Genomic DNA, 16224 nt, shown 5'->3' with positions numbered 1-16224 from the left:
ATTGATTGCAATTTTGGGTATGTAACTTTAACTAGTTTTAACACATAAATAATCGTCTTGTTTCTTGCAGAAGACGGTTGAGTTTTTTCAGGGCCTTATAATATCGTTTAACTTTGTGACGGCAAACATTTTCTTTGCGATTTTGGGTTGCGAGAGAGGGGGTCAAGTACCAGTATTTTGATATTAATCTGCAAATTATTTTGCATATACTTTGAAACTATTTTAAGAATTTGAATAAGGATTAAAAACTGCCAAATGTGTGCTCAAAAATATAGCGTGCATTATTTTGCGTATGTAACAAAGTCAGTAAATATAACAACAACAACACAACAACAAAAACAAATTTTTCCTTTCTGATTAAATGAAAATGCAGCGATGGTAACAGTATAATGAATAGTAACAAAACAAGAAAAACTAAGATATAACTTTGACCTTAGCTTCTGAATGAAAAGGTCGTTCAGTCTCGTAATAAGTAATGATGTAAAAATAACATTTATAACAAGAGCACTGCCTTGCGGGTGCAGACCACTCATCTATTTTTCTTTTTAAAGGAGAAGGGACCTATCTCAATACTTCAATAAAAAAAGATGGAGGGGTGTGGTAGAGAGCAGTGTATAGTCTGGGGGGGTGGTCATTTATTACATTATCTTCGGAAAATATGAAATAAATGCAAAAAAAATGGGGGGGGGGGTCGGGGGGATATAGTGTGAGGGTGTGGTCATTTATAAGATGATCTTTCAAAAATTAAAAGTAAAATAAAAATAAAAATTACTTTTTTTTTGGGGGGGGGGGGATTCGGGGGTTGGGGGGGGCGGGCATGGGGGATGGTTTGGGTGGAATCTATTGTAGTTCGTCTGGTAAGAGTTGTTTGGTCAAAGTATCAATCAAATCTGATCACACATAACGAAGTCATGGCAATTTTAGCAAAAATTTAATTATTTGACCTTGAGAGTCAAGGTCATTCAAAGGTCAAGGTAAAATTCAACTTGCCAGGTACAGTACCCTCATGATAGTATGAAAGTATTTGAAATTTGAAAGCAAGAGGCTAGATACTTTAGAAGTAAAGTGGATGTAAACACAATAATTCCGTAAAAATGAAAACAAGAGTTATGCAACTTGTCTTGTACAGTCCCCTTATGATAGTTTGCGAGTGTGCCAAGTCTGAAAGCAAAAGCTATAATACTTTAGGAATAAAGTGGACCAAAACACAAATCTAAACGAAATTTTCAATTTTCTGAGTATAAAGGGGCCATAATTCTGTCAAAATGCCAGTCAGAGTTACATAGCTTTGCCTGCACAGTCCCCTTATGATAGTTAGTAAGTGTCGCAAGTATGAAAGCAATAGCTTTGATACTATAGGAATAAAGTGGACCTGAACACATAACTTAACTAAATTTTCAATTTTCTAAGTATAAAAAGGGCACATAATTCGGTCAAAATGCACGCCAGAGTTATCTAACTTTGCCTGCCCAGTCCCCTCATGATAGTAAGTAAGTGTACCAAGTTTGAATGCAATAGCTTTGATACTTAAGGAATAAAATGGACCTAAATACTAAACCTAACCAAATTTACAAATTTCTAAGTATAAAAAGGAACCATAATTCTGTCAAAATGCACGCCAGATTTATCTAACTTTGCCTGCCCAGTCACCTCATGATAGTAAGTAAGTGTACCAAGTTTGAATGCAATAGCTTTGATACTTAATGATAAAAGTAGACCTAAACACAAAACTTAACCGGACGCCGACGCCAAGGTGATGACAATAGCTCATTTTTTTTCCAAAAAATAGATGACCTAAAAACAAGAGCATCAATAAAAACATCTAGCCAATCAGAAATAACATTAACATCCCTGAATTTACTTGCGCTCGATTGGTCATTGTTGGCTCGGGTACTATTTACATGTACCCGGGGTACTCTTAAGTATACTCGCATGTACCCCGGGTACGGTAAATATATAAAAACGTACCCAGGAATTTTAACGCTAAATCAGTCATTGTCGGCTATTTTTTAAAATTGATTATGTTCCCATTTATGTAACAAATTTTGTTAAATGGCTTCTATATTATCGAAACTCATACTCAAAAAGCATGTTGATGCAGTTTTTTTTAAAAGAGATGTTTGTTTAAGATAAACAATATCGTTTTAAGGTTATGTTAGAGAGTTTTTTTACAATGAATTTGGGGCGGGAATACAGCTCAGGTACAGTCTAATATCGACTGAGTACATTAAAGTATATTTACTGTACCCGGGGTACATGTAAGTATACTTAAGAGTACCTGGGGTACATATAAGTAGTACCCGAGCAGACAATGACCAATCAAGCTTTACTTGCTCGCAAAATACCAAACTCCCTTGATACATATTTCTGATTTTTCTATTGATATAGGATGGTTCACAAATTTTTCACCACTTCTTGTTTCATTTATGTGTACTTATTCGAGAAAAAAAACTTTTCTTTTTGAAAGCCTTTTAGATTTTCATTCAGTCAACTGTTCCTTTAACACTTATTTCAGCAGAAGCATCCCGGTTTCTTGTCAATAACCTATCAGTGCCGTTGGCGCTCTTGTTTACTATGTATGATTCGAATTGTATATGGTAAGAAACATTATTAGAACAAATTTAAGTTTTTACTATAGACAAATTAAGAAAACTAGTAACTCCGAAAGTGCAGCCAATAAGGACACCAGTGACATGAATTGAACGAGTATTAAACCCTGACCCTTGTGGTTTCAGAAAAGATTATTTAAGATATTTTATATGTGCGTCAAAATCAATCATGAGACACCTGAAACTGGAAGGGGGGGGGGGGTTTACTCTATCAGTCTGACTTGAAAAAATAAAGTTAAGGACCACTAAACTATGTCCCGCACCAAATATCCAACCTCTGAAATGCATGTGGTTTTAGAGAATTTTTTTCACTTTTCATTTCCAAAATCTATTTTAAGCTCCAGAGACCTAAACAGATAGTAAAATCTGCCTAGCGAATAAGACGGACAACTGACATCACAGTATCCTTAAAGATTTCATGAACACTTTGTAGGTGAGCTAATAATAGAAGTAAGTAACAAGTAGGCTGGATTTTTAATCCCGGGGAAATGAGGCCCGCTCTTCAGCCTCACAAGATAAACTTCTCTGTATGCAACACTAACCTTAGACTAGTGATCTCTATATAAAAGTTATCAGTTTACCATTTAATTTATCAATTGGACATATGACACATGAACTTATTTAACAAGATGTGTTTGTGAAACACAATGTCCCCCTATATGATGTTTGACCTTGAAGGATGACCTTGACCTTGATCCTTCACCACTCAAAATGTGCAGTTCCATGAGATACACATGCATGTCAAATATAAAATTGCTAGCTTCAATATTGCAGAAGTTACATTACATGAGCAATTTTGACCCATATATTTGACCTTGAAGGATGACCTTGACCTTTCACCACTCAAAATGTGCAGCTCCATGAGATACACATGCATGCCAAATATCAAGTTGCTATCTTCAATATTGCCAAAGTATTCATAAAATAAGCGAATAGGGCCACATATATTTGACCTTTGACCTTGAAGGATGACCTTGACCTTAACCTTTCACCACTCAAAATGTGCAGCTCCATAAGTTACACATGCATGACAAATATCAAGTTGCTATCTTCAATATTGCAAAAGTTATTGCAAAATGTTCAATTTGGCGCAAACCAACCAACCAACAGACCAACCAACAGACCAACCAACAGACCAACCGACAGGGCAAAAACAATATGTCCCCCACTACTATAGTGGGGGACATAAAAATCAAACATGCTTGTACTTACACCACAAGGTTAAATATATTTTACAGGAGAGAGCAAGGCGTGGTATTATAAATAAATATCTTGTATATCAAGTAAAATGTTTAAATGGCATTTAAACTACTGCAATTCCTTCACCAAATGAAAGTGCTGAAGGTATGGCAGTTTATTGAAAGTGCGTCTAAACTCAATTATTGACAAGTTGTGTGCACTTGTCTATCAAGGACATACAGATATACTCCACTGCATGTGCAACAGTCATCACTGTACGTGACATGCTATCAGATAAAAGATATCATGTCTCAATTACAGTATCTAACATAAATGTTCACTACTAAAACACATAATATAATTAAAGATCTCATTGCTTGTCAAAATAATACCATGAACAAAATGAATGGTAACACAAGGGCATTGATTGAAAAACTTGAATCTTGGATTTAGATGCAGCACATATCTTTTATAGTTTGACCTTGTTGAAAAACATTTCACATGTAAGCACTCTTGTTGTATTAAACATTGTTCAACAAATTTGAATTCCATGTTATTTGAGCTGATGCATCAATCCTTTGCACCAACATCTATGAATCTATATTAAGTTCTGTAATTTTATTATTTTTGGTGTTGTTAACATGTCTTTAATTGTGGGAACATACATGTATTAATGATGAATATTCATATTTGAATGCTAACAAGAAATGTGTCCCTAAAACAAGTTTCCCCGCCATTCTACTGTATAAATATAATCATAAGCAAGCTCAAATGCTGTTTGATATGTTTGTTAATAAGTTTCATTCCTCTCACAGCAATTATTGTTGATTCACATATGACACAAGTTAAAAATGTCATTTTTTGCTTAAAAAAGGTGCCATAATTTAATATCCAAACTTAAATGTGGAGCAAGTTAATATGCTTGTAAATATGTTTTTAAAGTCTCGGTCCTCTGGCAGTTTTGTTTACTCATTGATTTAAATATAGCCCCCTACTGCACATTGAAGCCGCACAGCAGCTATATTGTTGTTAAATATCATGACAAAGTTACCATCGTGGGACTTTTGAAAAGTGGTCTTAATGCTGAGTTTTTGTTAATTTTGAAGGAAAGATTATACAAAATGCAAATTGTCAAACTTTAATACTTTTGCAATCAATCAAAACATTGTACAAAGATAGTATTTCAAGCTTTCTAAACAAGAACTGAAACATTATTTTAATCATGTTATTATCCTTTACTCTTTACTTAAAGAAACAGCCAATTAGTGTTTGTTTTGCAGTGCTTTTTACTTTAACCACATATATTTTAATGCTTTCTTGTAATCTGCCACATTCAAATGCTAAAGATTCCATATCTTTGTTAAAATAGAAGAGTCTTACCTGAAACTTAAAGTTAGCATTTCAGATCATATTTCACATCTGATGGCAGTTTTTATAAACATAGTTTAAACAGGAGAGTTTCATAATAGGCAACTATTATTAGCACACATTTTTTAATGGCAAATGTTATTTTATGTTACAACATTGTCAATAGGTTATCAGCTACATTTAAATCTATCATTAAGCGGATAAATGTCCAAGTATCAAATGACAGAACGGAGTGTGGCAAAACACGTTTTAGAAGGATGGACAAGTTTAAAAATTAACACACCAGCGTCTTTCCAATCGGATTAAAGCGGCAAATTGCCATTCAGATTTTCCATTACTAGCATTGATTTAGATTTCCCATTACTAGCGTTAATTAAATCGATCTTTTATTTTTAACACAACTCTTTCCTTTTTCACTTATCCATTTTGAATACAGATATGGCAGACAGGTCAGTTTTTATATCCATCGCGAACAAAAACATCTCAGTCAATTATCTTTACTGTTAAATTATTTGCTGTCTTTAATCTTAAAAGTGTGTACCAAACACAATAACCAATTTACCCATCAAAGACTTGATAACATTCGCTAATTATGAATCAAGAATCAAGGGATAAAAAGAATAACAAGAGCTGAAAATGTAACACATCGCAGTTGATGCCAAGAACTGCTGTCGTTAAGTGGGTCACAATGGCTTGGTACACAAACTCAATAACCACAACAACAAATCAAGTAAGGTGTGAACATTACTGTTCATTTGGTGAGTGTCAATCAATTATGTTGATTGGTGCAGATTTTAGTGGTCGTAATAGGGGATTAACCGGTTGGTAGGATTAGTGAGTGTAACAACCATTGAAATACAAAAGGAGAAATGCTGGTCATCTAAAGAGTTGGTTGTAATTACGAGGTGGTCATTAAGAGTTTTTATTGTACTTATGCTAGTCATGGTAAAAAAAATCAATAAACCAGATACAAAGTCAAACTTGATCTGTATGTCATGCAGGTAGGCTTACAAAATCAGGTAAATATCTGAAAGCGTTTAGGAAAAATACTCCTGAAACAAAACGCAGGACAAACGGACAGACAGCAAACTGATGAATGGACAGACAGATGGCGGACGGACGATGCAACTAATATATATGGCACCCTACTGGCCCATAAAAATGCCATTTTTGTGCATGAATTCCCTGGAAAAATATATTGTGAAGACTAGTTGACATTTCACAATTTACTCCATCAATTCCTCTACAGGAGCACCTACCTGTTCCAGTATCACCTCCCGGCGCGGTGCAGGTGGATCCATCATGGACAGGTGTTCCAGGTAGCGTTGTAGTTCCCCAAGGGCTGGGATCTGGTCCAGCATGGGCTCAGTGAGGAACGCACGCAGCTGGAAGTTGTCAAGTTAAAACTTTTTGATTGATTGATTGCAATATTTGGCACTTACCCCATGAACATAACTCAAACAGAGTGGGGATCTGGTCTAGCATGAGTTCTACAGCAGCGCTCACAACATAAATTTATCTTTTTAAGAAATTATGATCAAGTTATCTCCTGAAAGATTTCATTCAAATACATAAGATCTCACTTATCAATATAATATATAAAACAATATAATAGTTCACAACTTGTCTATGGAAATATTCTGCAAGAGCACTTCATCTGTTTGCAAGAGCACTTCATCTGTCTGGACAGACAGACAAGACAGACAGAGAGACTATGTCCTTGGTGAATCCAATATACCCAGTATATTGTGTAATTATTTTGACTTCAATAAACATTTGTTAACAAATATATTTCTAAAAATTATTGATAATATCTCATAAATCAACTCTAAACTCAGTAGAATCAATTAATGGTATGATTATATAATATTTGAGCAAAATCATACATTTTCAAATAAAAATAAACAATAATGCAAGGTTTGGCAGTTCTTAGGAAAGTCTGTCAAGCCCTCATACAAACCCCTGTAGTCCAGAAAAACAAACATAATACTGACCCTGAAAGTGTCATAGCCAAAAAATCCTGTTAAGTTATTTGATTTGCAAATTAAATTTAGTTTGGATAAAATTTTTAAAGATTTTCAGGCCAAATGGCAAAAATTGTATAGCCAAGTTAAGCGAGAGAGGTACGATAAATAGAATCTACTGTACCTTGAGGATAGTGTTCTTTCTGTAAGTGTCAAGCTCATATTTCTGTTGGCACGACTGTGACATGAGGAGTTGAAATATGGACAACCAGACCTGATCCAAACAGACAAGATAAAAACAAAATGAAAGTATTTATGCTCTTAAAAAAAATAACCATAGTTCAAACATACAAGATGGGTTTGTTTTCAGTTACAAGACCAAATCATAAATGAATAGAAAATGACATTTAATCCATTGAAATGGCAGTCATTTTATCAAATGTTTAAATAGTTTTGCCATCCCTAGATTCCATCTATAAGTATAGTTTTGAATTGGATGCTGTAAATACCCAATTTTCATTAACAAACAAGATGTCTTTGTGAAACACTATGTCCCCCTCCCCTGATATATTTGACCTTTGACCTTGAAGGTTGACATTGACCTTTCACCACTCAAAATGTGCAGGTCCATGAGATACACATGCATGCCAAATATCAAATATCAAGTTGCTATCTTCAATATTGCAAAAGTTATGGAAAATGTTTAAGTTTGACACAAACAAACCAACAAACAAACCAACAAACAAACAGATAGGGCAAAAACAATATGTCCTGAAGTATAGACTGGGGGACATAAAAATAGCAAAAAAACAACAACAATGTTTAATATGGAAAATATTAGTAGAAATCAACAAGAAATGTTGAAGGGAAGATGGAAGCATGATAAACTACTGCTAACCATCCTTTGTAAAACATTAATAAAGATGATGTAGTCAGTGAAATATAAACAAGACAGCCATGATAGCCTTAACTGGCCAACCTGAGTTCCATGTATATCATTTTTAAACGATTGACCTAGTGACATAATTTTTTACCCCTCTTATCAAGAATGTGACCTCAAGAGTTGTAACGAGGTTTTTCTAAGATTTGAACTCATGACTTAGTTTTTGAAATACCGTTTTGAACTTGGTCTTAATTGTATTGTCAAGATACAAATTCTGACCAAATTTAATCAATATCAAGTCATAATTGTGACCTCTATAGTGGTGATGATTTTTTCTAAGGTTTGATCTGGTGACCTTAAGTTCTTGGACACACGATCCAGATTTTAAAACAGCCTATATGTTCTCAAGATAAATAATCGGACCAAAATACATCAAAACTGAGTAATAAATGTGGTTTTTAGATATTTTTTTCCAAAAATTTGACCTGGTGACCTTTTTTTTGGATGTACATAATCTAAATTCAAACCCAGCCTAAATATTGTCAAGATAAATATTCTTACCAAGTATCATCAATAATGAATAATTGTGGCCTCAAGTGTGTTTAGTGTTAAGCTAAAAATTTAAGAGGCAGACTGCACACTTCAGAATGCTGTACATGGGTGATCACACAAGCACACCATGAGCACTTCCTGCTCAGTTAGGCTTTAAAAAGCAGATTAAAGCCCGCTATAGCCCCAAACTTATTAACTGACCATGTATCACAAAAAACTGGGACAGTTATAGTCATCTTACTAACAATAGATACATTAATATTATTAAGGGTTGGGTGCATATTATAAAAAAAAAACATACCAAATTGAAAATTTATTATCTATAATAAAAGCTGTTGCAATTCATTAATTCAATTTCTTTCCATATTGCAAGGTTTAATGATGCACAATTCACAATTTAACTCATTTAAATGAAAATTAAAGATTGTCAAAATAATTGTATAATTTTGTGCATAAAACAACGCATCTCTTAAAGGGAAATCACTGTATTTTAAAACTAATACTAACCTGTCCTTCAATTTTTGTCAACTTCAAACTGTCTGCAAAATCCACATAGACCCATTTTCCATCAATGTACTTGTATTGTTTACCTATAAAAATTGGCAACAACACAGTAACAAAGTGTTCAAAAATTGTTCCACATCTATCAGTATAAAAGTTAAAGGGAGATGTAATCAATTTTTTTTTTTTTTTTGGTCAATTAAGTATTTCTGCTTGGGGAGTGGGCAAGATGCCTTATTTAATGCTCTTAATGGTTTAAATGGAAATATCAGTGATTAAAAACTAGTAAGATTTCAATTGAAACAAAAACAAGGGACAAAATTGTCACAAAACCAGGTTTTCCATTGTGAAAAAAAATCTGATAAAGGGAGAAAACTCAAACTGAACTTTTGAAATGAACAAACAAAATTAACCCCCTTTGTAAGTTTGTTTTTAAAAAAAATCTATTTTTAGTCGTGGCGACCTTGACATTGGAGATATTGACGTGATTCTTTCGTGCGACACACCGTCCCATGATGGTGAACAAATGTGCCAAATGATTTTAAAATCTCACAATGAATGACATAGTTATGGCCAGGACAAGCTCATTTATGGCCATTTTTGACCTTTGAACTCAAAGTGTGACCTTGACCTTGGAGATATCGACGTAATTATTTCGCGCGACACACCGTCCAATGATGGTGAACAAATGTGCCAAATGATTTTAAAATCTGACAATGAACAACATAGTTATGGCCCGGACAAGCTTGTTCCGCCCGCCCGCCAGCCCGCCAGCCAGCCAGCCAGCCCGCCCGCATTCGCCAATCTAATAACCAGTTTTTTCCTTCGGAAAACCTGGTTAAAAAGTGAAATAGCATATCATAAGAAACAATACATGCAGGTTTGAATGCTGTACATTGAACAGTGTTAATGTGAGACGATTTTCTGTCTATAAACAGACAAGACAGACAGATAATCCATGGTAAATCTAGTACAGCCAGCTTTATTTGGTTGTGGAGTTAAATTAAAAATTGAAATGCACTTTTCTGCATTTCATCTGTGTATGACCTGTTAGAACAATTACGCCTTATTTGCAAACACACTAAAATAAGGTGTAGTTTTCCAAACAGTTCATACACTGATGAAAGGCAAAAACTGCTCTTCAAACATACATGCAATGTGTATTAAAGGTGCATTCGTTTAATCTACAACGGCTGTAACAGACTTATATTCAATGGTGAACAATGGAAAAAAAGCTACCATTTTTCCTGTGTGACCAGGGTGGGCACTCAATCAGCTCCACTAACAACTGTGGGATATCATGAGTGTTCAACAGCCTCGTCATGGCGCTCAGGGGTAAACTGTAATAAACACAAACCAATATATTGTATAATAATGTATACCAAATTTGGGTAACGTTTATTTCTTTATATTATAATTATTCAGTTATATTTTGGTCATAAAATGTTAAAATAAGATTTAAGCATTTGAGTGACTTCATTTTTTGTGAATTGGTCAACTGAAATCAATCTCATTTGTCCTTCAAACCCTTGTTCACATTGTTATTCAAATACAATACATGGAATATCTTGTGCACAAAATATTAATGTAAAAACTTTTACTAAATTTTGAAACAGCCACATTATCTTAATAAATTACATTATTTAGAAATGTAATGGTTTGTACTTTGCCTAATGACTAATTTTTTGTTTGAAATGAATAATCTTTAAAATAAAACAAAAAACTTCATGTTTTGAAATATGTTATATGTTGCAATTCATGTTAACAAGAATTTCAATACCCACCTTTCTAAGTGATCAATAATATATCTCAGCAATGACACAGCCTTTATACAGATCTCAAAGTTCAATCTTCTGTCCTGCTTTTCCAGTTCCTGTGAGTAAAATGAGCAAGCTGTTAGTAAAATAGGTATGCCTTCCACCCCTTAGGTTCAAAGTAATCTTCAAAACTTTTAAGTTTTGTAAGAGAAGTTGAGAGAAAAAAAATTAATTAATAAACTTTTTACTTAGTGATTGTCACAGCAGTGAAGAATATCCCATCCCCCAATGCCACTACATGTGGTTGTAAAATGTACATGGACTTTGTTGGACAAGATTGTGTCTACAGTAGAAAAGTACACTATGTCAAGGACCACATCCAAGTTAGAAGTTGAAAGTGACAATATACATTATAAGTTGGAGAGCAGTCAGCTATCATAGCGACACTTTAATAAAGAAACCAAAGTGTTTTGACTTTTGCAGCATTTATTAGTATTGTGTAATCTTGAAAATTGCATGCACTGGCATTAACAGCTGGACAGACAAAGGGATTTTTAGGGGGCAATATTATGCTATGAACAGAAATTGGTTTTATTTACAATTTGTCTTATTAAAATTGAATTACTGGTATGCGGTAATTTACAATATAAAGTTATTTCAATTTATTTATTAGATATCTGTTTTAAGTGGTTATGCTCTTACAGCTATTAGTGCTTGAACAAAATAAAACCAACTCCTTCATTTGAAGATAACACTTAATTCAGTAAGGAATCAGTACACATTTTTAAATGTGTTAAATTGATATCCCCTGCCAAATTAATTTTGTTTATGGATGGGTGCACTCTATTACCTTTCAACAAAAAACTCTGTTCACAAAAACTTATAGAATCATTCATCGAAACAAAGATTAAATAAAACCTTTAAAAGAAGTTTTAAAAATAAAGCTCTGCCTTCAAAAATCCAAATTGAAGTTGACTTGGGGAATAACAAAGGATGCTATTAAAAGGTGATGTTATTAAAAGATGGTTTGTAAAAATAATCATTGTGCCTTATTCAGTTATCTGTCTATATTTTCACCACCAAGTTTTATTTTTTTAAGTTTTAATCTACAAAAAAGCCTATAACAAGATATTTTAAAGGAAGAAATGTTTATAACTCTGCTATTAAAAGGTGATGATGAACAATTACATCAGGGCAATTCTTTGATGTATGGTACAATCCTAACAAAATAAGGATAATGCATATTTATTAACAATTTGTAACATTTGACATCAGTGTGTGAAATTGACCCAAACGACTGGAGTATTACATGCAACACACAGCCATTAAAGGAAAACAATTGTAGAAAGTTATTACAGACTCCTTTTATTCATACATGTAATGAAGTGATGGCTAAATTTAAAACAAGAGCACCGCCTTGCGGTTGCAGACCGCTCATCTATTTTTCTTTTTAAAGGTGTAGGGACCTTCCTCAATTTCAATCACAAAGGATGGAGGGGTGGAGTGGAGAGGGATGTATAGTGTGGGGGTGTGGTCATTTATTACATTATCTTCAAAAAATGCACAAAAAATTTTTTAGGGGGGGGGGATTCTTGGGTGGGATGGTTGGACGCTATTTCAAAAATAAAATAATAAAAATAAATATTTGTGTTTTTTAACCATGTTTGAAAAAAACAAGAGATGTGTTTGTCAGAAACACAATGCCCCCTATTGTGCCGCTTTGATATTTTTTTTTACCTTTGACCTTGAAGGATGACCTTGACCTTGAACTTCCACCACTCAAAATGTGCAGCTTTATGAAAAGGCCGCTTTGAAACTTTATTTTTTTGACCTTTGACCTTGAAGGATGACCTTGACCTTGAAGGATGACCTTGAACTTTCACCACTCAAAATGTGCAGATTCATGATAATGCCGCTTACAATTTATTTATTTTTTACCTTTGACCTTGAAGGATGACCTTGACCTTGAAGAATGAACCCGACCTTGAACTTCCACCATTCAACATATGCAGCTTCATAAGAACGTCGCTTTGAGTTTTTAAATAATTTTTTAGACCTTTGACCTTGAAGGGTGACCTTGAACTTGAATGTGACCTTGAACTTCCACCACTCAAAATGTGCAGCTTCATGAGAACGCCGCTTTGATTATATTTTTTTTTTACGTTGAAGGATGACCTTGACCTTGAACTTCCACCACTCAAAATGTGCAGCTTAATGATAACGCTGCTTTGATTTTTTTAATTTTGTTTGACCTTTGACCTTGAAGGATGACCTTGACCTTGAAGGATGACCTTGACCTTGAACCTACACCACTCAAAATGTGCAGCTTCATGATAACGCCGCTTTGAATTATTTTTTTGACCTTTGACCTTGAAGGATGACCTTGACCTTGAAGAATGACCTTGACCTTGAACTTCCACCATTCAAAATGTGCAGCTTCATGATAATGCCGCTTTGAAGTTTTTTATTTGTTTTTTGACATTTGACCTTGAAGGATGACCTTGAACTTCCACCACTCAAAATGTGCAGCTTCATGAGAACGCCGCTTTGAATAATAATTTTTTTGACCTTGAAGGATGACCTTGAAGGATGACCTTGACCTTGAACTTCCACCACTCAAAATGTGCAGCTTCATGAGATACACATGCATGCCAAATATCAAGTTGCTATCTTCAAAATTAAAAAAGTTATGGCCAATGTTAAAGTTTTCGGACGGACAGACGCTATATATTTGACATTTGACCTTGAAGGATGACCTTCACCTTCACCTTTCACCACTCAAAATGTTCAACTCCATGAGATACACATGCATGCCAAATATCAAGTTGCTATCTTCAATATTGAAAAAGTTATGGCCAATGTTAAAGTTTTCGGACGGACAGACACCATAAATTTGACATTTGACCTTGAAGGATGACCTTCACCTTCACCTTTCACCACTCAAAATGTGCAGCTCCATGAGATACACATGCATGCCAAATATCAAGTTGCTATCTTCAATATTAAAAAAGTTATGGCCAATGTTAAAGTTTTCGTCGAACTGACAGACATACTGACGGACAGTTCAACTGCTATATGCCACCCTACCGGGGGCATAAAATTTTTTTTGGACGGAGTCAATTGTGGTATGTCAGGTAAGAGTTGTTTTGTCAAAGTATTAATCTAATCTAATCATAAATAAAGAAGTAATGGCAATTTTAGTAAAAATTTAATAATTTGACCTTGAGAGTCAAGGTCATTCAAAGGTCAAGGTAAAATTCAACTTGCCAGGTACAGTAAATGTGTACCCTCATGATAGCATGAAAGTATTTAAAGTTTAAAATCAATAGCCTTGATACTTTAGAAGTAAAGTGAATCTAAACACAAAATGTAACCATATATTCAAAAGTCAAAAAAGGCCCATAATTCGGTAAAAATGACAACCAGAGTTATGCAACTTGTCCTTTACTGTCCCCTTATGATAGTTTGCGAGTGTTCCAAGTATGAAAGCAATATCTATGATACTTTAAGGGTAAAGTGGACCAAAACACAAAACTTAACCAAATTTGAAAGCAAAAAGGGCCCATAATTCCGTCCAAATGCCAGTCAGAGTTACATAACTTTGTCTGCACAGTCCCCTTACGATAGTAAGTGTTGCAAGTATGAAAACAATGGCTTTGATACTTTAGGAAAAAAGTGGACCTTAACACAAAACTTAACCAAATTTTCAATTTTCTAAGAATAAAAAGGGCACATAATTCTGTCAAAATGCCAGTCAGAGTTACATAACTTTGCCTACACAGTCCCCTTATGATAGTTAGTAAGTGTTGCAAGTATGAAAGCAATAGCTTTGATACTTAAGGAATAAAATGGACCTAAACACAAAACTTAACCAAAATTTCAATTTTCTAAGTATAAAAAGGGCACATAATTCTGTCAAAATGCAAGCCAGAATTATCTTACTTTGCCTGCCCAGTCCCCTCATGATAGTAAGTAAGTGTACCAAGTTTGAATGCAATAGCAGTTATACTTTATGAGAAAAGTGTACCTAAACGCAAAACTTAACCGGACACCGACGCCGACGCCAAGGTGATGACAATAGCTCTTTTTTTTTTCAAAAAATAGATGAGCTAATAATTCATCAAATTTGTGATGTTGGACCACAATGTGTGACCTTGACCTTGCCTCTAGGGTTATGGATCTTGCATGTTTCTCAGACCCAGATGATTGAAAACAATTGTTGTAAGATTCATGGCTAAGGCTTATATGTTATTGGAATAACAGCTTAAGATAGAAAAAATCCTCTATAAAAAGGGCCCTTTAAAGTAAAAAAGGACCATAACTTCATTATTGACAAAAAGTTTGCGTTGCAAATTCGCGTGCATCATCTTCTTATCAACCCATACCCTCATACCAAGTTTCAATTACATGTACATCTTCCCAAGAAGCTCAAGACACAAAAGTGTACTTATTTTCAAGTCAAAAAGGGCCATAACTCCGTTATTTGCAATAGGATTGTGAAAACATTGAAGTGCATCATCCTCTTATCAATACAAATGCTCATACTTAAGTTCAATGAAATGGTCACAAGCAATTCCACGATATGGCTCCGGAGTAAAAAAAATTCTGGGCGGAAGGACAGACATAAATGGCAAACATATATAAAATAACAAGATTCAGGGAGACAATATATTCTACAGTAGAAAAAACAGACAAAGATCCTTTATTCTGCAAAAACTCCTTTCTTCACAATCTTCTACACATACACGTCATTAACCATTGAAAGTATGAGAAAGATCCACCCAGTTTAGTTAAAAACAAAAGCTTTGGCACATACATATGAACGGACACACAAGTTCAATGCTTAATGTCTCCCTATACCAGTGGGAATTTAAAAAAACACTTTATTTCAGAGGTTGTTTCCCTTCGACAAGGTGAGCTGTAATAAGGTCTATTCTCATCGAAAAATGTTTTAAATCTGACTGTTTTTACCAAAAGGTATTTAACTCAATGAGTTTTCATTGCCCTGCTATGAAATCCTTTACCCAAAAGAAGTTCATCTTGTGTGCCTAAATCAGTGCAAATGCTGCATCCCAAAGTGGTGAAAATAGCCCTGTATTTTTGACACGCTACCTCTATATTGGATGCATGCGCCATCGCTGATACAGAGTCAGTGACTTCAATAGCCTCGTCCTTCACTTCTTCTGTTTCCTCATTCCTAGTAAACACAGAAACAACTTTTATACTAAAATATCATTTTGCGAAATTGTCTACAGAGCTCTAGATATTTCTTTCAGTCAATAGGTATTTATCTCATGAAATGTTGAATTCATGAGTATAATACAAACTCCCAAGACAAAAACACTTCTAATACCTGAAAATCATATCATTCATTAAATAAGTTGTGCTATTATAATCACTCAATCAGTCCT

General features: G+C 34.3%; 1 protein-coding gene across 2 annotated transcripts in view; it reads right to left on the bottom strand.

Annotated features, from left to right (window-relative positions):
- LOC127865019 (zinc finger MYND domain-containing protein 10-like) overlaps positions 1 to 16224 on the bottom strand; it is a 46361-nt gene that overhangs the window by 22270 nt on the left and 7867 nt on the right. For both annotated transcript variants that reach the window (XM_052404873.1, XM_052404874.1), the window contains exons 5-10: positions 15926 to 16010; positions 10841 to 10929; positions 10296 to 10396; positions 9063 to 9145; positions 7305 to 7394; positions 6416 to 6541 (exon numbers count right to left, since the gene is read on the bottom strand). In XM_052404873.1, coding sequence (XP_052260833.1) covers positions 6416 to 6541; positions 7305 to 7394; positions 9063 to 9145; positions 10296 to 10396; positions 10841 to 10929; positions 15926 to 16010 — 574 coding nt within the window. The remainder of the gene's footprint in view (positions 1 to 6415; positions 6542 to 7304; positions 7395 to 9062; positions 9146 to 10295; positions 10397 to 10840; positions 10930 to 15925; positions 16011 to 16224) is intronic.

Source organism: Dreissena polymorpha, chromosome 1 (assembly GCF_020536995.1).
Source record: "Dreissena polymorpha isolate Duluth1 chromosome 1, UMN_Dpol_1.0, whole genome shotgun sequence".
In the NCBI taxonomy this organism is placed as follows: Eukaryota; Metazoa; Mollusca; class Bivalvia; order Myida; family Dreissenidae; genus Dreissena; species Dreissena polymorpha.
The sequence above is the reverse complement of the archived record's forward strand: the minus strand, read 5'-3'. Positions and strand labels throughout refer to the sequence as shown.